The 23161-nt window shown below is 39.2% G+C and overlaps 1 protein-coding gene across 5 annotated transcripts in view; it reads right to left on the bottom strand.

Annotated features, from left to right (window-relative positions):
- Positions 1-2264: 2264 nt before the first annotated feature.
- The window catches only part of TPH1 (tryptophan hydroxylase 1), a 37513-nt gene continuing 16616 nt past the window's right edge, over positions 2265-23161 (bottom strand). For all 5 annotated transcript variants that reach the window (XM_069554230.1, XM_069554229.1, XM_069554231.1 and 2 more), the window contains 8 exons: positions 18385-18485; positions 15417-15484; positions 15077-15273; positions 9023-9158; positions 8189-8315; positions 7100-7195; positions 6225-6358; positions 2265-5495 (listed from right to left, as the gene is read on the bottom strand). In XM_069554230.1, the coding sequence (XP_069410331.1) occupies positions 5321-5495; positions 6225-6358; positions 7100-7195; positions 8189-8315; positions 9023-9158; positions 15077-15273; positions 15417-15484; positions 18385-18485 (1034 nt within the window). In that variant the 3' untranslated portion in view covers positions 2265-5320. The remainder of the gene's footprint in view (positions 5496-6224; positions 6359-7099; positions 7196-8188; positions 8316-9022; positions 9159-15076; positions 15274-15416; positions 15485-18384; positions 18486-23161) is intronic.

The following is a 23161-nucleotide window of genomic DNA, read 5'->3' as shown; positions in this document are numbered from 1 at the left end:
TGATACTTTGGAGGGGTCTTTCATGTCCAGAGTTTTTTAAGACAAAGAATGTCTGAATATCTCCTATGTGAGTGTTTCCCATGCGTGAGCAAATTGCCCAGGGTATAGTGTTAGACCCAACCCATGGGAATTTCTGGAGGGCTGAAGGGACCCCCACAGGAGAGTTGACTACTTGATTCATAGAGGCTGAGCAAGATGAATTCAACATCCCAGTCAGAGACATTAATATACCCAAATTAAGAGATTCCAAGAAATAAGAAGTGGGAAGCTCTTTCAAAACACCCACAGACAATGAGTCAACACTAAATACTTACCAAGTACAGAAAGCATATATACCAAGTTAATAGTATCAAACCAAAAAAAACTTCTTACTCCTTACCTCTCCTCCTTATCACCATCCCCAAACCCTGGAGGAGCCAGAAGCATTCTTGTGAGTAGAGAATGAGCCACAAGAAAATAAAAACACAAAGCACATCTCTTCCTTTCTCAGTTCTAGAGAAGAAAAACTTTAATCTTAAAATTTAATGTTTTGAACTTCTTCATAACACTGGAATTTTTAAATACTGAAATGAGAGAAAGAGCTTAGAAGCTAAGGACTTAAAGTGAACAGAAAATTCAAGACAGGGACCTGAGATTTCGTCCAAAGGGGCACATGAAGGAACAACCTAGAGTCAGTTTTCATAGTGAGAGGATCTGGAAGAATACAGTTGTTAACCAGTTTCATCCCTTGAATGTACATGCATCAGTACTTTAACTAACTTATATTATTATGTTATATCCCTTAATACAATTTCTTGAAAGTGTTGCAGTAAAGCTACTATCAGTATTTGAACTATGTACATACCACTGACTAGCTCTTCCCATTAGCAGCTTGGTTGAGTTCAGTTCTTGAATGAAGCTCAGTTCAGTTCAGTCACTCAAGTCATGTCCAACTCTTTGCGACCTCATTGACTGCAGCATGCCAGGCTTCCCTGTCTGTCACCAGCTCCCCAAGCTTGCTCAAACTCATGTCCATCGAGTCAGACGTAAGTTTGAGCAATGAAGCTAGATACAAATTATTTGATGAATTATTGAATGAAGCTAAATTTGAATTATTTGATGGTAACACTTTCAGGTGCCTTGTCTCCCCATAAGAGGAAAATATGAAGTTTTTTGAGTATGCGGAATACATCTGTATCCTATACAGGTTAGGAAGTTTTTTCTTTTAGATTATCTTATTTGATCCTCTCAATATTACTGGTATAATAAGTATTGTTGGGATCATTATTTTATAGATGAGAAAACTGAAGCTCAAAATTAAATTATTTAGTCCAAGGCCAGATTTCCACTTTTAATATAGGCAGATTAGCTAGCTACAGACCAGTTCTCTCACCAAAAACAATTAGGAAAGATGGGAAAATATTTTTAAAATTTGTTTTAAGCCATTGGAGAGCTATGAAAGCAGCCAGAATTTGGAGGGCCAGGATCTAAAAGCTGAGGGATTTCATTTGGCACTACTTTTCTGCTTGAAGCATTTGCTAATTAGCAAGCAGTGACTTGGAGGCTAAGAAGCTGAAAGAAAAAAAAGAAGGAGCTGGGCTGAAAGCAGCAGCTGAGAAACTGAACAGCACTTTTAGCAGTTTTATGCGATCAGGAGGAATCAGAGTAAAGGGAAGGAGAGCAGAAGTCCAGGATCCCCACGGAGAAGCCCTGGTACATACTCAAAGCTCTCCTTTGAGATTCCCAAAGAGCTGCACCCTAAGAGCAGAGGTGACCTGGAAATAAACCAGCCCTCAAAGACTGAAACATATCATCCAGTTGACTTAGTTCCTACTTGGACTGAGATGAGCATCCCCTGCCATTATACACTGCCTGCTCAAGCAAAAGTCAATTCCTTCTGGAGAAAGATAAAGTCATCCAGAAGCTATGAAGGATTTCTGATGAGGAGATTAATGATTCTTTGCTGTTGTTCAGTGGCTAAGTCACTTCTGATTCTTTTGTGACCCCAAGGAGTATAGCATCCCAGGCTCCTCTGCCCATGGGGTTCTCACTGGAGTGAGTTGCCATTTCCTTCTTCGGGGATCTTCCTGGACCAGGGATCAAACCCACGTCCCCTGCATTGGTAGGCTGATTCTTTACCACTGAGCCACCTGGGAAGCCCCAGTGATTCTTTACATACGGCTAATAAGTTTATTTTTACAGAGTCCTCTCACAATGTAATTCTTACAATAACCCAGGAAAGTACATCTAACCCACGTAACAGATGAGAAATATGAGACTGAAACTTGTTACTAGGTTTTCCAGGTGTATTTGATTTCACTTATATCACATATTCATAGGCTTTTTAAAAAGAATAAGGATGTTACAGATTTTTGAAACTAATAAAATTGCTAATATACATTTAAATCCATTTTAACATACATTTGACAAAAAATATATACTTATTGAAAACATAAATTTTGTGTCCTTTCATTATCCAAATGACTAACAAACTTTCAAATCATAAATGTGTATCACATTGTAAAATAAAGACAAGACTGAAATAAGACCACAGTGTCTTTATACATTTCCTAGAGATTAATATATGAACTCTATTATGTGTTGCTCTAGTAATTCCAGGATTTTTTTCTTTCAGTTTAGACACACTTTGGTGTGTCATTACCACTGTATAACTCCAAATGACAAAATAGGCAGATTAAGAAATGTAGACATTCTGACAACCAGATTTTAAAGTGTTCTTCAAAAAGTCAGGAAAATACCGTCTATGTCTCTGAGTAATAACTCACTGATTAAGAATTATGAACCACACTTTTTGTTCAAATCTATTCTGATATTTGAGTAAGTATTAACATATTCCTTGAGGCTTTGAAGAAATATATTTAAAATGCATGAAAACTCTAAGACTCTCAGGATTCCTCATTTACCAAATATCACAAATTCAGAGGTTAGAAGATCTGAAATCAATCATAAAATATTTCCATTATTCTGAAGATGTGAATTATAATTGTTGTATCTTTAACATTTACTTTAGTGTGCTTTAATCATAGTGATTTGAAATACCATCGTTTAAAAATTCAATAACTATGATTCTTTACCATAATCAAGGTTGTATGAAAATAAGCAGGCACAGTATGCATAATTTGTTGTTATTTGCTATCTATCATGGTTTGCTTCATAGATTTCCTTGCAACCAAATACTATAAACTACCTAACAAGTATTTCAAATGGTTTCAGATTAACTGACTTAGATCTAGTACTATCAAAGGTATATTTAACAGTTGATCAGCTATTAAAATTTACAAGTAATGTAAAAGTCTGAAGTAGCATAAATTACTCTTCCTAATTCTATTTCCTTGTATAACATAAAATGAAATAAATTTTAAGAGTTTTAAAATTTTCCTTTGAGGCCTAAAAAGCATTAAAATATCTAGTGATCTGTTGGGAAAAAAATGTTACATGGTATACAATTTGACTATTAATGTGAAAAAAATTAAAGACACAGTTTTTAAAGTAGCTGATTAAGAACAGAAAATTGGCTGAAAATATGACCCTGGCTTCCCTGGTGGCTCAGACAGTAACGAATCTGCCTGCAATGCAGGAGACTCAGGTTCGATCCTGGGGTCGGGAAGATCCCCTGGAGAAGAGAATGGCTACCCACTCCAGTATTTTTGCCTGGAGAATCCCACGGACAGAGAAGTCTGGTGGTCTACAGTCCATGGCATCACAAAGAGTCAAACACGACTGAGTGACTGCCAGTTTCAGTTTCATTCACCATTAATAGAAATGAGATCACTGGGAGAGGAAACTGATGGAGCACAATATTCAGGTGATTCTGAGTTCCTTTTTGGACCTATAGAGTTTAAAATTCTTGGCAGGGCTGCCATGTTGCACAACTCCATTTCATTCTATGTAAATAGTGTGACAAGAACTTACACAACATTGGCCTAAGTTATGGGGCATTAGATGGAAATATCTAGTAGGCAGTTGGATTTAAAAGGCAAAAACTCAAGACAGGTGTTAAGAGTTAGAACTGCAAATATGGGAGACATAGGTAATAAGAATTGAAGTTATGGACATGGGTGACATCTCCATGAACAGAAAGCAGAGAGGAAAGAGGGCCAAAAGCAGAAACTTGAGGAAAGTCTTCTTTTCGCGGATGCAGGGAGAATAGGAGCAAACTGAAGAAATAAAGCCTGTCCTGTGGACTCCAGAGTTACCCGTTAATACCAGACCTGCTCCCTATACTACACCGCTGACACCACATAAAAGCCAGTGCTAGCTATCTTCACTGTTTCAGTGTCAGTCCGAAAAGGCTCTTCCTGACATTTCTTACACCATTTTCTTCCCCATTCCCTACCCGATACCCTCACTCCTGGCCTTCCTATTTATGGTCTCCCCTTAAAGTGCTTGGCACTGCTTTCCAACTTTAACTTGGTATGTCTCTCCTCTGTCTCAGTTTGAACTCTCCCTCTAACAACACTGTCTCCTACTAACCTGAGGACATTCTCTGGGGCTGCATGTCTGAGTTCAGGACCTTGCAAGTGGCACGCCTACCAAGTTCCCTTTGGCCTCCTGAGTAGGACAGATCTTGTAAAACATACACAGCGCCATAGAAAGAAAAGACCATCCCCAAGGAAGATGGTCACTCGGCAGGGGCTCCCTAGTGCCTACAAAATAAAGTCACAAATTCTTAACGATTATGTCCCAATCAGCCTTTCTAGATTTAGATACTCCTCTTTCCCTATAAGACGTTACACTTAAAATTAGACTATCTGCTCTTTACTAGGCACATTTCATATGCAAAGCTCTCTCTGCTTTTGCTCAAGCTAGCAGTGGAGAGAGTTGGTTTCCTATTAACTCGAGGCATGTGAATGTGACCAAGCTTGGCCCAAATTTGATGATAAGTTAGATGCTGTAGAAATAAGAGGATCTTAGATAACAATATGGATTAGCTCCATAATAACCATCAAGGCGTTTTAAGTGATCATTGTACTCAAGAAGAACTGGGGAAAACAAAATCAGACTAAGAACAGATCTATACATTGGGTCAAGCAAATTCTCTATAAAAACTGGGATGGTTGGTGAATTGTATAGCATGTGAATTATACTTCACAAAAGCTGTTACCAAAAGAAAAAAATAAGTAGTGGCTAAAATATCTAGATGTGTACTCGGGGTATCTGGGTACACATTTTCAAAGAATAATGGTCCCTTAAAGAATGGGAGTAGAGACTATTGTTTGGCTGCTGTCCCTCCACAATCGCCTCTTCAAGCAAAGCCACAGTTGCCCCACAGGCCTCCAAATTGGTGCTCAGATGCTTTCGGGATTAGAACTGGTAACTGTCAGATGCTCAGCTGCCTGCTGACCTTAGCAAGGGCATCACTGACAACATCAAGCTCATGCTGAAGCTCGTTCATGGCGCTGGTTATACTCTTGGTATCTTTCAAGATCTGAATACTCCGTGTATATGGATTATACTTCACTCCAAATGGACGCTTGATTGTTTTGGTAAATTCTCTATATAAGAAAACAAATAAGAGGCAATCAGTTTCTAGGGGGAAAATGATGAAAACAGAATACTGTCCATTAGTCTAACATTCAGTTCAGTTTGGTTCAGTCTTTGCGACCCCATGAATTGCAGCACGCCAGGCCTCCCTGTCCATCACCAACACCCAGAGCTCACTCAAACTCACATCCATTGAGTCAGTGATGCCATCCAGCCATCTTATCTTCTGTCGTCCCCTTCTCCTCCTCCCCCCAATCCCTCCCAGCATCAGAGTCTTTTCCAATGAGTCAGCTCTTCGCATGAGGTGGTCTAACATTGAACATATCTAAACCCTATGTATACTACAAGTCCTTTTTCAAATGCCATTAAGCTTTCCCTTTCCCCTAGCTGGAATGAATTGCTCCTAGATAAAAGAACAATGTTTCATCTGTATCTCTTTAAGGCTTCCAATTTGTTATATAGTAATTTGCATGCATTTTGTTTTCCCTATTAGATTACAAACTCTCTGATAGGAAGGAATGGGAAGTAACCAGTTTCTCAGTGTATCTGATTCATATTTGCAACCCTGAACATCACTGTAAACAACACATCCTAAATATTTACTGTGGAAGGGAGATATGTTCCAGGTAGAAGGTGCCTAGAGGGCTTCTAATTATTAGCTGCTTACTTCTGTGACTTGTTACATTACTGGACCTATCTAAGGCAGAGGCAAATTAAGGCATGAGGAAGATATACTTTACCTCATCTTCTCCTTTGCATCTTCAAAGCTTTCAGATACAAAGTAGACCTCCTGAAAAGTTGTGATGAGACACTCCTGTTTGCATGTAATCTTGGGGTCAAAGGGCTTTACTTTGGCATGTCCGGAAAGAGCGTGCTAGAGGACAAAGAGTCCGTAAATCAAAAAATACTATCCATTTTCATAGATCACCTTCTTTACACAGCTGCCAGAATCAGCACACCTCTGAATATATTATTAACACAGTGGTCCCAATCTACAATTCCAAACTTATTTCCTACATCTCTATTTAATCCACAATACACTAAACCAAAACAAATGAACTGCTATTCCCTATAAATGCCCCACTCTTTATAACACCCTTCTCCATGTAGGATGTACCCAAGGATCTTTATTTATTTACTGTTAATATAGCATCTGCTTTCTACCCAACAGTAGTTATTCCTGTACATGACTTTTACCCTCTAGCAGGTGGTGGGCTCTTTGAGAGTAGGACTGTACTTTGGACAATACTGAATACACACTCACCACCTAACAAACAGAGGTTCATTCCTTTATTGGATACATAATAAATCTCATTGAAGAATTCCCAAGAAAGTACTGAAGTTATTATTAGCGCACCAAAAACAGTGAGGAAACAGCAAGACTTTGTTAAGCAAAAACTTTAAAATACTTATTTATTTAGAAGATATATCTATATTCTGAATAGGCATCTATATTCAGAAAACTTAGGAAAGAGAGAAAAATACCTCTTAGGTATGCTTACTGCCACCCCAAGTATTTTCCGCAGTAAGCTCTTGTTCAAATCCAGAAACTATTTCAGGTCGTATCAATTACATTAAGTGAATATGGTTACGTGCAAATATTTACAACTCTTACTTTGAGTTCACTGATGGAAGAAAGTAAGCCGGCACCGAAGACTCTGAGCTGTCCCTCTTGTTTGCACAGACCAAACTCCACAGTGAAGAAGTAGCACTGCAAAAGGACATCAGTATTTCTCTCACATCATGAATGGCTCAACTTAAAACAAATTATGACTCTTAGTCACTGACCCAAATTACCCTGGAATAAAATCCAAGACCCCCAGACTAGCTCACAAGTATTTCTACAGTCTGGCCTTGACCAAGTCAGACTTCTCAAAGTTTTGTTCCGGGAACTCTTACATACTTTTAAAAATAACTGAGGACCCTAAGGACCTTCTGTTTATGTGGGATATAGCTAACTATATTTACCATATTCAAATGTAAACTGAGACAAAATTTAAATATTGACTAATTAATTTTAAAATATAATAAACCATTTTATGGGCTTCCCAGGTGGCTCTGCGGTAAGGAATCTGCCAGCAATGCAGGAGACCCAGGTTCAATCCCTAGGTCAGGAAGATCCCCTGGAGAAGGGAATGGCTACCACTCCAGTATTCTTACCTGGAGAATTTCATGGACAGAGGAGCCTAGCGGGATATAGTTCATGAGGTGACAAAGAGTAGTATATGACTGAGTAACTAACACATTAAGTTCCTTGAAGGTGGGAATTAGACTTTACTCATCTTTATATTTCCAGCATGTTGTCTTATAAAGTGCAAAAAAATATTTTTAGCATCATTTTTAGAGAACCTATCATTTTTACTGCAAAAAGGGTATATAAACTATTAACATTGTTGTATTCTAGTGTTCTTTGTTTCTCTGCCTTTTTTTAAAGCTCATGTCTTCTTTGAAGTGAAGTGAAGTGAAGTCGCTCAGTCGTGTCTGACTCTTTGCAACCCCATGGACTGTAGCCTACCACATCTTCTTTGAATAAACCTTAAACCTCTTCTTTTAATGTTATTTGAATTATTTAAATTAAATTAAATATGAGCAGAGACAAATTTTCTAATGCTCATCTGGAATATGTACTTTTAAACTACACAAATACCCACATCCCACCCCAGTTAAGAATTAATGATCTGTACAGCGATTTCCAGATTTATACCGTTGCCAGTTTTTGAACAGCCTCTTCTGAAGCTCCAAGAGAAGCCAGGCCAATTTCTTGGGAGAACTGAGCAAAACTAGGTTCAGCCAAAAGAGGGACATGACCTAAGAGTTCATGGCAGGTATCTCTGAAAAAAGAGGTACAAGCTGTCACACCATGACGTTTAACATAAATGCATGACCAACCATTCAATCAAATAAAAACCTGATCTTACTTTTATTCAAACCGATCAGGTGGTATTACTTTGGAAATGGACCACAAAGGACATTATTATAGTAAAGAAATCATTTTGGTTCAAAACCTTGAGCATTCACAAACACATATACATAAATTCATGCAAATACCCACAGACTTCCATATGTCGCCCCACCTCCACCCCCAAATCAGGTCTCTGTTCAAATGTCACCTTCTCAGAGAGTCCTTCTCTGATCACTCTTTTCAAAATAGAAACACACACACATACACACACACATTTGTCCCCCTTCCCTGCTTTATTTTTCTCCACGGAACTTATATTCTAATTTATTCATATTTACTTGTTTATTTTCTGTATTTCCCATTGGAATATAAGCCCTATGAAGGCAGGAAACTTTGAATTTTTTTCAGTCTTACATCCCCTATGCTTAGAACAGTACTTGCTACCTAACAGGTTATCAATTACTACTAGTAATAATAATGGCTAACATGTATAGCGCATAAGAACATGTATTACAGGCCAGGCACCATTCAAAATGCTTTACATGTGCTTATTCACTTGATCTTCAAGGAAAAAAAAACCAAACTCATGAGGTAAGTACCATATTGATGGATGGATGCTGCAATAGAAGTACTTACGGTTCTGGAGTGTAGAGAGGATCCGAACTGTGTCTCACGTACTGTGTGCAGTGAAAAACTCGAAAGGCTAAACCTGATAAGAAATCCCTCGGTGATAAGTAACCAGCCACAGGACGGATGGAAAAACCTGTGCGTTCTGCAAAGCAAAGGAGCAAAATGTTCACCAGAATAGACTGGTTACCACAACATTTTAATTCTGCCAGTGGCACCAAGTTAACGCTTTGAGGGAGAACATGAAACTAAAATGTGTCATACAAGTCATAATTATTAACCACTTACAGTGGCCAGACAGTGAGTTAAGAACTTTTACACATGACATCTCCTTTCATGTTTATGATTGAGCCAGCTATAAAACTATGGCTCAAAGACTCAATAATGTGCCCAAGGCCACACAGTAGATGATAAATGTAGGATGAACCCAGGCCCTATACTACACCTTGCTATCTCCATGAAGAGGTTAAACTATTCTTTAGACAATCTTTCTTTTCTTTTTTTTTTATTAAAAAAAAACTTTAAAAATCTGTTAGTACAGATCAACCATTTTTTGAAACTATGACATTTTTAGCCAGTACCCTCTTGTAGTTTCTTTATTTTATGTGAACTGACTGGTGCTCTTTCATTCCCCAGCAGTTGAGACTGCATGCCCACTCTAAAAGTTATTTGCTGCAGTGGCTCTGGGGACCTCTATAAGCTCTAATCCTGTCCTTCATTTCAAACTCTCAGTTCAGTTCAGTTCAATCACTCAGTCACGTCTGATTATTTGCAACCCCATGGACTGCAGCACACCAGGCTTCCCTGTCCATCACTAACTCCAGGAGTTTGCTCAAACTCATGTCCATAGAGTCAATTATACCATTCAACCATTTCATCCTCTGTCATCCCCTTCTCCTCCCGCCTTCAATCTTTCCCCGCATCAGGGTCTTTTCCAGTGAGTCAGTTCTCATCAGGTGGCTAAAGTATTGGAGTTTCAGCTACAGCATTGGTCCTTCCAATGAATATTCAGGACTGATTTCCTTTAGGATGTACTGGTTGGATCTCCTTGCAGTCCAAGGGACACTCAAGACTCTTCTCCAACACAGTTCAAAAGCATCAGTTCTTCAGTGTTCAGCTTTCTTTATGGTCCAACTCTCACATCTATATATGACTACTGGAAAAAACCATAGCTTTGACTAGATGGACCTTTTTGTTGGCAAAGTAATGTATCTGCTTTTTAATATGCCATCTAGGTTGGTCATAGCTTTTCTTCCAAGGAGCAAGCATCTTTTAATTTCATGGCTGCAGTCACCATCTGCAGTGATTTTGGAACCCAAGAAAATAATTGCTTCCATTGTTTCCCCATCTATTTGCCATGAAGTGATGGGACCGGATGCTATGATCTTAGTTTTTTGAATGTTGTATTTTAAGCCAGCTTTTTCACTCTCCTCTTTTACATTTACCAAGAGTCTCCTCAGTTCCTCTTTGCTTTCTGCCATAAGGGTAGTGTTATCTGCATTTGTGAGGTTATTGATATTTCTCCCGGCAATCTTGATTCTACCTTGTGCTTCTTCCAGCCTGGCATTTCGCATGATGTACTCTGCATGTAAGTTAAATAAGCAGGGTGACAATATACAGCCTTGACAATATACTCCTTTCCCAATTTGGAACCAGTCTATTGTTCCATGTTCAGTTCTAACTGTTGCTTCTTGACCTGCACACAGATTTCTCAGAAGGCAGGTCAGGTGGTCTGGTATTCCCATTTCTTGAAGAATTTTCCATAGTTTGTTGGGATCTACACAGTCAAAGGTTTTGGCATAGTCAATAAAGCAGAAGTAGATCTTTTTCTGAAACTCTCTTGCTTTTTCTGATCCAATAGATGTTGGCAATTTGATCTCAGGTTCCTCTCAGTTCAGTTCAGTTCAGTTCAGTTCAGTTCAGTCACTCAGTCTTGTAGGACTCTTTGTGACCCCATGAATCGTAGCACACCAGGCTTCCCTGTCCTTCACCAACTCCTGGAGTTCACTCAGACTCAAGTCCATCGAGTCAGTGATGCCGTCCAGCCATCTCATCCTCTGTCATCCCCTTCTCCTCCTGCCCTCAATCCCTCCCAGCATCAGAGTCTTTTCCAATGAGTCAACTCTTCGCATGAGGTGGCCAAAGCACTGGAGTTTCAGCTTTAGCATCATTCCTTCCAAAGAACACCCAGGGCTGATCTCCTTCAGAATGGACTGGCTGGATCTCCTTGCAGTTCAAGGGACTCTCAAGAGTCTTCTCCAACACCACAGTTCAAAAGCATCAATTCTTTGGCGCTCAGCCTTCTTCACAGTCCAACCCTCACATCCATACATGACCACTGGAAAAACCATAGCCTTGACTAGACGGACCTTTGTTGGCAAAGTAATGTCTCTGCTTTTGAATATGCTGTCTAGGTTGGTCATAACTTTTCTTCCAAGGAGTAAGCATCTTTTAATTTCATGGCTGCAGTCACCATCTGCAGTGATTTTGGAGCCAAGAAAAATTAAGCCTGACACTGTTTCCACTGTTTCCCCATCTATTTCCCATGAAGTGATGGGACCAGATGCCATGATCTTCATTTTCTGAATGCTGAGCTTTAAGCCAACTTTTTCACTCTCCTCTTTCACTTTCATCTAGAGATTTTTTAGTTCCTCTTCACTTTCTGCCATAAGGGTGGTGTCATCTGCATATCTGAGGTTATTGATATTTCTTCTGGCAATCTTGATTCCAGCTTATGATTCTTCCAGCCCAGCGTTTCTCATGATGTGCTCTGCATATAAGTTAAATAAGCAGGGTGACAATATACAGCCTTGACGTACTCCTTTTCCTATTTGGTTCCTCTACTTTTTCTAAATCCAGTTTGAACATCTGAAAGTTCTTGGTTCACGTACTGTTGAAGTATGGCTTGGAAAATTTTGAGCATTACTTTGCTAGCATCTGAGATGAGTGCAATTGTACAGTAGTTTGAACATTTTTTGGCATTGCTTTTCTTTGGGACTGGAATGAAAACTGATCTTTTCCAGTCCTATGACCACTGCTGAGTTTTCCAAATTTGTTGGCTTATTCAGTGCAGCACTTTAACAGCATCGTTTTTAGGATTTGAAACAGCTCAGCTGGTATTCCATCACCTCCACTAGCTTTGTTCGTACTGATGTTTCCTAACACCCACTTGACTTTGCATTCCAGGATGTCTGGCTCTAGGTGAGTGATCACACCATCATGGTTATCTGGTTCTTGAAGATCTTTTTTGCATAGTTCTGTGTATTCTTGCCACCTCTTCTTAATGTCTTCTGCTTCTATTAGGTCCATACCATATCTGTCCTTTATTGTGACCATCTTTGCATGAAATGTTTGCTTGGTATCTCTAATTTTCCTGAAAATATCTCTTGTCTTTCCCATTCTATTGTTTTCCTCTATTTCTTTGCATGGATCACTGAGGAAGGTTTTCTTATCTCTCTTTGCTATTCTTTGGAACTCTGCATTCAGATGGGTGGGTATAGCTTTCCTTTTCTCCTTTGCCTTTAGCTACTCTTCTTTTCTCAGATATTTCTAAGACAGCCTCAGACAACCATTTTGCCTTTTTGCATTTCTTTTTCTTGGAGATGGTCTTGATCACTGCCTTCTGTACAATGTCACAAACCTCCATCTACAGTTCTTCAGGCATTCTGTTTATCAAATCTATTCCCTTGAATCTGTTTGTCACTTCCACAGTATAATCATAAGGGATTTGATTTAGCTTATACTTGTATGGTCTAGTGGTTTTCCCTACTTTCTTCCATTTAAGTCTGAATTTTGCAATAAGGAGTTCAAGATCTGAGCCACAGTCAGCTCCCAGTCTTGTTTTTGCTAACTGTATAGAGCTTCTCCATCTTCAGCTGCAAAGAATATAATCAATCTGATTTCAGTATTGACCATCTGGTGACATCCATGTGTAGAGTTGTCTCTTGTGTTGTCAAAAGAGGATATTTGCTACAACCAGTGCATTCTCTTGCCAAAACTCTGTTAGCCTTTGCCCTACTTCATTTTGTACTTCAAGGCCAAACTTGCCTGTTACTCCAGGTATCTACTTTTGCATTCCAATCTCCTATGATGAAAAGGACATCTTGTTCTGATGCTAGTTCTAGCAGGCCTTATGGGTCATCCTAGAACCTTTCAACTTCAGTTCTCACATTCTGGTAATTCCAGTTCTACCCCATTCCCTTGTACTTGGATTCTCCCACTCTGATGGGCCAAAGAATTTTCCACAAAGATGGAGATGTTCATTATGTGGACTACCCAATAGGGTATCCACTAGCCATGTGTGGCTACTGAGCACTGAAATGTGGCTAATATGGTTGGGGAACTAACATCTTGATTTACATTTATTTTAATTATTTAAACAACCACAGTTGTCTAGTGGCCACCATATTTGCCAGGGTAGGTAGCCCTTTCCAACTCACATTTTGTTGGAACTGACTCTTAATTTTGGTTTCTGTCTTTGACACTTTCCCTTGAAACATCTTTAGCTATAATATAAGCTCTGCAGCCTGCCCAAACTCCAGACCCCAAGTGATCAGCTTTCAGTTTCATATCCATAACAAAATATTTCCTCTAAATCTCATGCAAATGTGATTTGATAATAACTTCTGTAGCATATGCTAGTCTATCTTTGTTAAGCCCCACAAGTTCATGTGCTTTGGTTCTCTGCCATTCTTAATCACTACTATTTTTAAACCTAGTTTTCATAGGAACTACTATCATGAGTTCTTCCCTTGTAAAAACTATATTGCCATCTTCTGTTTAGTTCTTAGTTTTGTATGCAGTGGTTGAGGAGTGAGAATTATGGAGTTGAAAAAATATGTAGATGTTTATAACAGCCTATGTAATAAATTCTATTGTGATTGGAAGATACTATTTTTGATGTAAACATCTACATATCTATTCAACTCCATAAGATAAACTCCCTTTGAGGCTTCCCTGATAGCTCAGTTGGTAAAGAATCCGCCTGTAATGCAGGAGACCCTGGTTCGATTCCTGGGTCAGGAAGATCTGTTGGAGAAGGGATAAACTACCCACTCCAGTATTCTTGGGCTTCCCTTGTGGCTCAGCTGGTAAAGAATCCGTCCACAGTGCAGGAGACCTGGGTTCGATCCCTGGGCTGGGAAGATCCCCTGGAGAAGGGAAAGGCTACCCACTCCAGTATTCCGGCCTGGAGAATTCCATGGACTGTACAGTCCATGGGGTCGCAAAGAGTCAGACATGACTGAGCAACTCTCACTTTCTCTAAACTCTCTTTGAGTCAACAACATAACTTCTATTTTTTCCCCTAAGGTTCTAATCTGCTGAGATCAAAGGGGATGTTTATTTCTCTTACATACTGTAGACTCTGGAGATCACTGATCATTTTATTTCTTATTTCAGCTAGGAAAAAATAAGGAAACCTGGCCCAAGTAAGCATGATGGACTAAAAGGAGGAAAGTTGTCCTTACTCTTCATTTATGCTTCCCCTAAAACATCTTCTTTCTTGGGAAGACAGTAGAATCTTAGTGTAGAAAGGGGCTTCAGAGATCATTTACTCCAAGCTTTCCGAAGATGCCTGAATCTTCTCTATCACAGGTGGGTATGGAACTTTTGCACGAACATTTCCATGGATGTAGAACTTATTAGCAGGCTGCATTTCAAATGGCTATTTTAGCAAGATCTCCATTTTGAACTAAAAGTTTGCTCTTTCTATCCAACTGTCCTTTACTTTAGAGCTGTATAATAATCCCTCCAATACATAAGATGACCTTCAAATATTTAAATAAAGCTATAAACTCCCCTAAATTCCCAGGTTCCCTAAGGATCCTTCAGATTTTATGTATCTGATACATTTTTCTATCCCCTCACAATTCTGCTTACTTTCCTCCACATTTGCTCCAGGTTATGAATGTCCCTCTTCAAATGTGGTGCCCAATTCTCCAGGACAGAATACAAAAAAATTCTGACTTTCCATATAACCAGATGTTAGTCCTCTATAAAAAATTCTGTTGTGGTTGAAAAAGAGTTCAATACTCCTCCTATAAAACTTAATTAGCTCATTACCTTTTAAAAAGTTTGAGACATCTTCCAATTGTGGAATATTATCTTCCCGGTATCCACAGTATTTAGAAAGCAAAGGTAAGTTTTTGAGATACTCTCTGCAGGCGTGAGTTGGGTAAAGTTTGTTGAGCTCTCGGAACACAGTTCCCCAGGTCTTAATCTCTTCTTCAGTGAATTCAACCCTAGGAATGGGGTCTCCACTAATGAGATAAAGAGAAGTCATTTTGAATTAGCATCCAATAAACAGTAGCATATATTTTGTTTTCTATTTACTGTATGAGCATAATTTATGCCATTTATTTCATTTTTTCAAAGTTTTAAGTTATTTTTATAGTACACTTACTGTTTATAGTTCATAGCCAAATCTGCAAAATACTTTCGTCTTTTACGGTAGACGTTGTCTTTGAAGCCCTAAAAATTAAAGAAAAGTTTTTAAATATCCATTCTAAAATATACTTGACAAATGATTTAGAAAACATTTCATTATTATGCGAGTGACTATAAAGAAGGGCTATATAACTTATTTTGAGCAAGCACTGTTTAGAAGTTTACGATCATTTTAAAGTCAATGTTATATGATAGCTTTATATGATAGTGACTACAAAGATAAAAGATACTATGGATATAAAAATACTACAGTAGCTACAAAAATAAAATAGTTTGAGGAAAAAGAAAAGTACCACCCTAGTTAAAGTACATGGCTGTTTTCCAAGGGCAAGATTTTTTTCTTAATTGTTTGACTACATCTTCAGTTATATTTTCCTATAAAGTAATCAATAACAAAGTAGTAATTACTAATATTTGATATCATGGCAGCTGAATCTAGCCTCAGAGTTTATTGCAAAATGCTGACATATTAATCACTTGCAGAAGAAAATAACGATAATAAAAACAGACAAAATAGCAACATTAGAATTTATACCTATAAAAGATATTTAATAAAAACAATAAGCAAAATAAGGCATCAAACAGTAAGTCTCAGGAGGAAATAATCCATGATACAAAATTGGAAAGAAGGGGAGGACACCTGAAAGGAAAGAATGAGATTTGTATGTTTAACGTAGATTTACAAGTCCCTACTATGCACCTGGCCTTGTGCTAAGATTCAGAAAAACACAGCACAATCTGGGTCTTCAAGGAGCTTATTTTAACCAATGATTTTGAAGCATATGATAAATGGCTTGTTAGAGACAGGCACAAATACCACTCGAACTCACAAGAGAAACTCGAATCCAAAGTATGTGAAGAGGACAGTGGGAGTAAGGAAAGGGTCCCCGGCATTGACTCCTAAGCTAAGTCTCAGAAGAGGAGCTGAGAGAGCTAGGTGTAGGACAGGAAGCACAGCACCAAGGACAACACAGAAATAATAGCATGTTGTGCCTGGGAAAATAGACACGATCCGACATTGAGGAAGTCTGGAGAGCGAGCTGGAGCGTGGTGAAGACTAGTTACAGGCCTGCTAACAAAGGTCTGTTTGAGAGCCTGGATTTTAGTCTTGGGGTAATTGGAAGCCATTAGGATTTTTTTTAAAATAACAACTTTATCAAGATGTAAAATCACATACCTTAAAATTGACATTTTAAAGTGTATAATTTAGTGGCTTCTAGGATATTGTGAACCACCTCCACCATGATTCCAGAACACTTTATCACCCCAAAAGAAACACCCTACTCATTTGCAGACTATTCCCGTTTTCCCTCATCCCCAGCCCTGAAAGCCACTAATCTACTTCCAATTGCTAGGAATGTGCCTGTTCTGGACATTGTATATAAAAGAAACCACACAATATATGGCCTTCTGTGAATGGCTTTTCTTTCACTATGACAGAGATTTCAAAGTTCTTCACCCATGCTGTAGCATGTTGAGTGTTTCACGCTTTTCTATGGCCATTAAAAGGAAAGTGAAGTCGCTCAGTTTGTGACCCCGTGGACTGTAGCATACCAGGCTCCTCTATCCATGGGATTTTTCAGGCAAGGGTAGTTGAGTGGGTTGCCATTTCCTTCTCCAGAGGATCTTCCCAACCCAGGGATCAAACCTGGTTGCAGGCTTTACCATCTGAGCCACCAGGGAAGCCTCATGGCCATTAGTATTTCATTTTGGGGACATACCATGCTGAAGTTATCCATCCATCATGATGGATATTTGGGTTGTTTCTACCTTTTTGCTACTATGAATAATGCTTTCATGAACAACCATTTACAAGTTTTCACATGGACTTATATTTTCAATTCTCTTAGATCTGTACTTAACGCACAAGAGGGGTAATTGTGACACTCAGGCTTTAGATCATTCTTGTGACTATAAGGAGAACAGAATGGAGGTTGCAAGGATGAAGGCAGGGAAACCAGTTAAGGGATATGGTAAGAATAAACAAGGAGCAAATTTAAGAAGTAGTTAGGAGGTGAAAATCAGTAGGCCTTGGTAGTAGGTCAGTAAAACTGATTTACATCCTTTTCCCCTTTCCATAAACATGCCCCAGATTTTCTTACCTTTGAATCTTTGCTCGTTTTGCAATGAATTGTCCTTTCTCTCCATCTCTTTACTGCCCAAATTCTCTAAGGCAAAGTTAACAGGTTACCTTTCTCTGATCTCTTCAGCTAGAAGTGTTTCCTCCCTTGTGTACATCTCAAAACAGCCTTTGCATGCCACTTAGCACACTTTTCATATTTAAATCTTGTATGTGTGTTTATATATACCTGATTTACTTTTGCTGCTAGACTGTAAGCTCCCCAAGGGCAGTTATAGGAATTCATTCATTCCAATACTTACTTGATAAGATATTATTATAAATTCACTGATCAGCTGGGAGCTGTCTACAGCAGTACATGGTCACATTTATACAGCTAATGAGTGACAGAAGCTAGATTAAACCCCTGGCCTGTACAACTCTAATGTGGACTTGCTCTTCTCCTCCCCTCCTAGGATCCTAGATGTCCATAAGAAGTCCTAATGCTCCAGACTTAGTAATGCTCCAACTCATACCTGTACTGTATCACATTTTAATAGAAACTGCAGACACAGTCTTAACTGTAGCATAATTCTTGGAAGAGCTCTCAATTTTAAGAATTCCAGACACGGGACAGATGTTTTGGAGCCAATGAAATTGGATGCTCTTCAGTCACTTGGTATCAAGTCCACCAACATGAAGGTCTAATAACACTTCCTGAAACTCAGATTATTCAAGATCCTTATTTAGTCTAGAATAAGCACTTTCTCTAAAAAAGAAAAATAATACCCTTAACATTTTAGTTCGTTTTAAATTATTTTCATGAAAATATTATATTTTTATATTTTATATTTAAAATATTTACAGGATGGTCAGCATCCAGTTCGGATCCATACATCAGAACTCTGTTGGAACAATGGTCCAGGTCAGAAATCTTCTTTGGAAACCAAGGAACAGTTTCCATACCTGCAAAATACAAAAACCACTACCAGTTGAAGAGATCCTCTTAAATTAGGCAATAAGAAAGAAGAAATTAAGGAAGTCACAAATCCATTTGGATGAGATTTTTTATTTTGGCTTGCACTTTGAGGCAAAATGTAAACAAGTAAGTTGCTCTAGTTCTATTAAGTACATCTTATTCAAAATTTTTGAATTTAAAAATGTTTTGAGCCTTAACTTCCTAAGTCTTGGAGAAATGATGTATTTTAGTCACAGACCAAAAGTTCAAAACAGTTTAAGCTACAACTTTCAGTTAAATTCAGTTGCTCAGTTGTGTCTGAATCTTTGCAACCCCATGAATTGAAGCACGCCAGGCCTCCCTGTCCATCACCAACTCCTAGAGTTTACTCAGACTCAAGTCAATTGAGTCCGTGATGCCATCCAGCCATCTCATCCTTGGTCGTCCTGTTCTCCTCCTGCCCCCAATCCCTCCCAGCCTCAGGGTCTTTCCCAGTGAGTCAACTCTTCGCATGAGGTGGCCAAAGTACTGGAGTTTCAGCTTTAGCATCAGTCCTTCCAAAGAACACCCAGGACTGATCTCCTTTAGAATGGACTGGCTGGATCTCCTTGCAGTTCAAGGGACTCTCAAGAGTCTTCTCCAACACCACAGTTCAAAAGCATCAATTCTTCGGCACTTAGCCTTCTTCACAGTCCAACTCTCATATCCATACACGACCACTGGAAAAACCATAGCCTTGACTAGACGGACCTTTGTTGGCAAAGTAATGTCTCTGCTTTTTAATAGGCTGTCTAGGTTAGTCATAACTTTTCTTCCAAGGAGTAAGCATCTTTTAATTTCATGGCTGTAATCACCATCTGCAGTGATTTTGGAGCCAAGAAAAATTAAGTCTGACACTGTTTCCACTGTTTCCCCATCTATTTCCCATGAAGTGATGGGACCAGATGCCATGATCTTCGTTTTCTGAATGCTGAGCTTTAAGCCAACTTTTTCACTCTCCTCTTTCACTTTCATCTAGAGATTTTTTAGTTCCTCTTCACTTTCTGCCATAAGGGTGGTGTCATCTGCATATCTAAGGTTTTTGATATTTCTCCTGGCAATCTTGATTCTAGCTTGCGCTTCCTCCAGCCCAGCGTTTCTCATGATGTACTCTGCGTATAAGTTAAATAAGCAGGGTAACAATATACAGCCTTGACGTACTACTTTTCCTATTTGGAACCAGTCTGTTGTTCCATGTCCAGTTCTAACTGTTGCTTCCTGACCTGCATATACGTTTCTCAAGAGGCAGGTCAGGTGGTCTGGTATTCCCATCTCTTTCAGAATTTTCCACAGTTTATTGTGATCCACACAGTCAAAGGCTTTGGCATAGCTACAACTTTAGCTATCTTTAAAAAGTAGATAAGGATGAACTTTACAGATCAAGGTGCAAATTTATTAAAAACTCTGAATGTTTTTAAATTTAAATGTTTAAAACTCTGAATGTCTTTAAATTTAAATACTTTTAAATTATTAAAAACTCTGAATGTGTGACTTAGCTGGTAAAGAATCTGCCTTTAATGCAGGACACCTGGGTTTGATACCTGGGTTGGGAAGATCCCCTGGAGAAGGAAAAGGCTATCCACTTCAGTATTCTGACCTGGAGAATTCATGACTATACAGTCCATAGGGTTGCAAAGAGTTGGACACAAGAAACTTTCACTTTCACTGAATGTTTATTTTTGTTGATTAAAAGTATCCTAGATATCACATATGTCTTTGCCACTTTGATCTTCTTGCCATCCCTCATACATACAAGCCTTCCTAAAGCTCTTCTCCCTGGAATAACTATTCCACTCCCAGTCCTGCTCCACCTCATCATTCAATTTTCCTGAGGATATCCTTCTCCTTCAAGACCCAAATCAAATGAGCCTTCCCTGACCCTGTAGGTGGCACTAATTCTCTATCTTCTAGGTTCCCGGGACTATGATTCTAATTCTTCAAAAGCTTTTACTAGAATCTGGGGAGGTGGGCTTGGGCAAGTAACTTAGAGTATATAAGTTTTCACAAAAACTGGTTGGGGTCCTTGGCTAAGAGGAGACTCTGCCGTGGGCCCACCAGTGTAACAAACTGCACTCCACTCTCTGCGTTGTCCTGAGTGAGTTTGTTTCCTGGAACGTGTGGCTACGACAGTGTGTTTGGAGGGCAGAAATCAGAAAACTAAGGCCTGGCTAAGCATCCAGAAGAAGAATAAACATACTTCTGACTCCTAGTGTTATCCATGAAACTAACAGGTTGACACAAATACCATACTGTCTGGACTACCAGATGTCCTGAAATCAGATATAATAAAAAAGCTAGAGAGATTAGGGAAAGATGGCAGAGGAATAGGACGGGAAGACCACTTTCTCCCTCACAAATTCCTCAAAAGAACATTTCAACGCCGAGCAAACTCCACAAAACAACTTCTGTAGGCTGGCAGAGGACATCAGGCAACCAGAAAAGCAGACCATTGTCTTCAAAAGCAGATTTTTTAATCTTTGCTCTTAGGTTTTTGTTGTCAATTTTGTACATTTAAAAACCCAAACTTCACTACCCAAGTTTACCTGAGAGCGAGATTACTGGCTTGACCACTCTCTCCTCCTCTGGACTCTCCTTTTTCTCCACCAGGTGGCCTCTGTCTCTTCTCCCCCATCTCTTCTCTATCCAACTCTGTGAATCTCTGTGTGTTCCAGACGGTGGAGAACACCTAAGGAACTGGTTACTGGCAGGATTTGTCTCTCTCCTACTCATTCTTCTCTCTTATCCTCCTGGTCACCTCTATCTACTTCCTCTCTCTCCTCTTCCCCGTATAACTCTGTAAATACCTCTGAGCGGTCCAGACTATAGAGCGCACATAAGGAAGTGACTACTGGCTAGCTTGCTCTCTCCTCTTTTGATCTCACCGCATCTCATTCCAGTTACCTCTAACTACCCCCTCCATCTTCTCTTCTCCTTGTAACTCAGTGAACTTCTCTGAGTGTCCCTCAATGTGGAGAAACTTTTCATCTTTAACCTAGATGTTTTATCATCAGTGCTGTATAGATGGAGAAGTCTAGAGGCTACTGTAAAAATAAAACTGAAAACCAGAAGCAGGAGGCTTAAATCCAAAGCCTGAAAACATTAGAGAACTCTTGAATTCAGGGAACATTAAGCAATAGGAGCTCATCAAATGCCTTCATACCTACACCGAAACCAAGCTCCACCCAAGGGCCAACAAGTTCCAAAACAAGACATACCACGCAAATTCTCCAGCAACACAGGAACATCCCCCTGAGCTTCAATATACAGGCAGCTCAAAACTATCCCAAAACCTTTGATGTCTCATAACCCATTACGGGTCACTCCACTGCACTCCAGAGAGAAGAAACCCAGCTCCACCCACCAAAACTCCAACACAAGCCTCCCTAACCAGGAAACCTTGACAAGCCACTGATAGAACCCCACCCAAAGTGAGGAAGCTCCATAATAAAGAGAACTCCACAAATTACCAGAATATAAAAAGGCCACCCCAAACGCAGCAATATAACCAAGATGAAGAGACAGAGGAATACTCAGCAGGTAAAGGAACAGGAGAGTTGCCCACCAAACCAAACAAAAGAGGATGAAGTAGGGAATCTACCGGAGAAGGAATTCCGAATATTGATAGTGAAAATGATCCAAAATCTTGAAATCAAAATGGAATCACAGATAAATAGCCTAGAGACAAGGATTGAGAAGATGCAAGAAAGGTTTAACAAGGACCTAGAAGAAATAAAAAAGAGTCAAAATATAATGAATAACGCAATAAATGAAATCAGAAACACTCTGGAGGCAACAAATAGTAGAATAACGGAGGCAGAAGATAGGATTAGTGAAATAGAAGATAGAATGGTAGAAATAAATGAATCAGAGAGGAAACAAGAAAAACGAATTAAAAGAAATGAGGACAATCTCAGAGACCTCCAGGACAATATGAAACACTCCAACATTCGAATTATAGGAGTCCCAGAAGAAGAAGACAGAAAGAAAGATCATGAGAAAATCCTTGAGGAGATAATAGTTGAAAACTTCCCTAAAATGGGGAAGGAAATAATCACCCAAGTCCAAGAAACACAGAGAGTTCCAAATAGGATAAACCCAAGGCAAAACACCCCAAGACACATATTAATCAAATTAACAAAGATCAAACACAAAGAACAAATATTAAAAGCAGCAAGGGAAAAACAACAAATAACACACAAGGGGATTCCCATAAGGATAACAGCTGATCTTTCAATAGGAACTCTTCAGGCCAGGAGGGAATGGCAAGACATACTTAAAGTGATGAAAGACAATAACCTACAGCCCAGATTACTGTACCCAGCAAGGATCTCATTCAAATACGAAGGAGAAATCAAAAGCTTTACAGACAAGCAAAAGCTGAGAGAATTCAGCACCACCAAACCAGCTCTCCAACAAACTCTAAAGGATATTCTCTAGACAGGAAACACGAAAAGGGTGTATAAACCCGAACCCAAAACAATAAAGTAAATGGTAACGGGATCATACTTATCAATAACTACCTTAAACATAAATGGGTTGAACGCCCCAACCAAAAGGCAGAGGCTGGCCGAATGGATACAAAAAACAAGACCCCTCTATATGCTGCTTACAAGAGACCCACCTCAAAACAGGGGACACATACAGA

This window comes from Ovis canadensis, chromosome 15, assembly GCF_042477335.2.
Source record: "Ovis canadensis isolate MfBH-ARS-UI-01 breed Bighorn chromosome 15, ARS-UI_OviCan_v2, whole genome shotgun sequence".
NCBI classification, from domain to species: Eukaryota; Metazoa; Chordata; class Mammalia; order Artiodactyla; family Bovidae; genus Ovis; species Ovis canadensis.
This window is presented reverse-complemented; position numbering and strand designations above follow the sequence as displayed.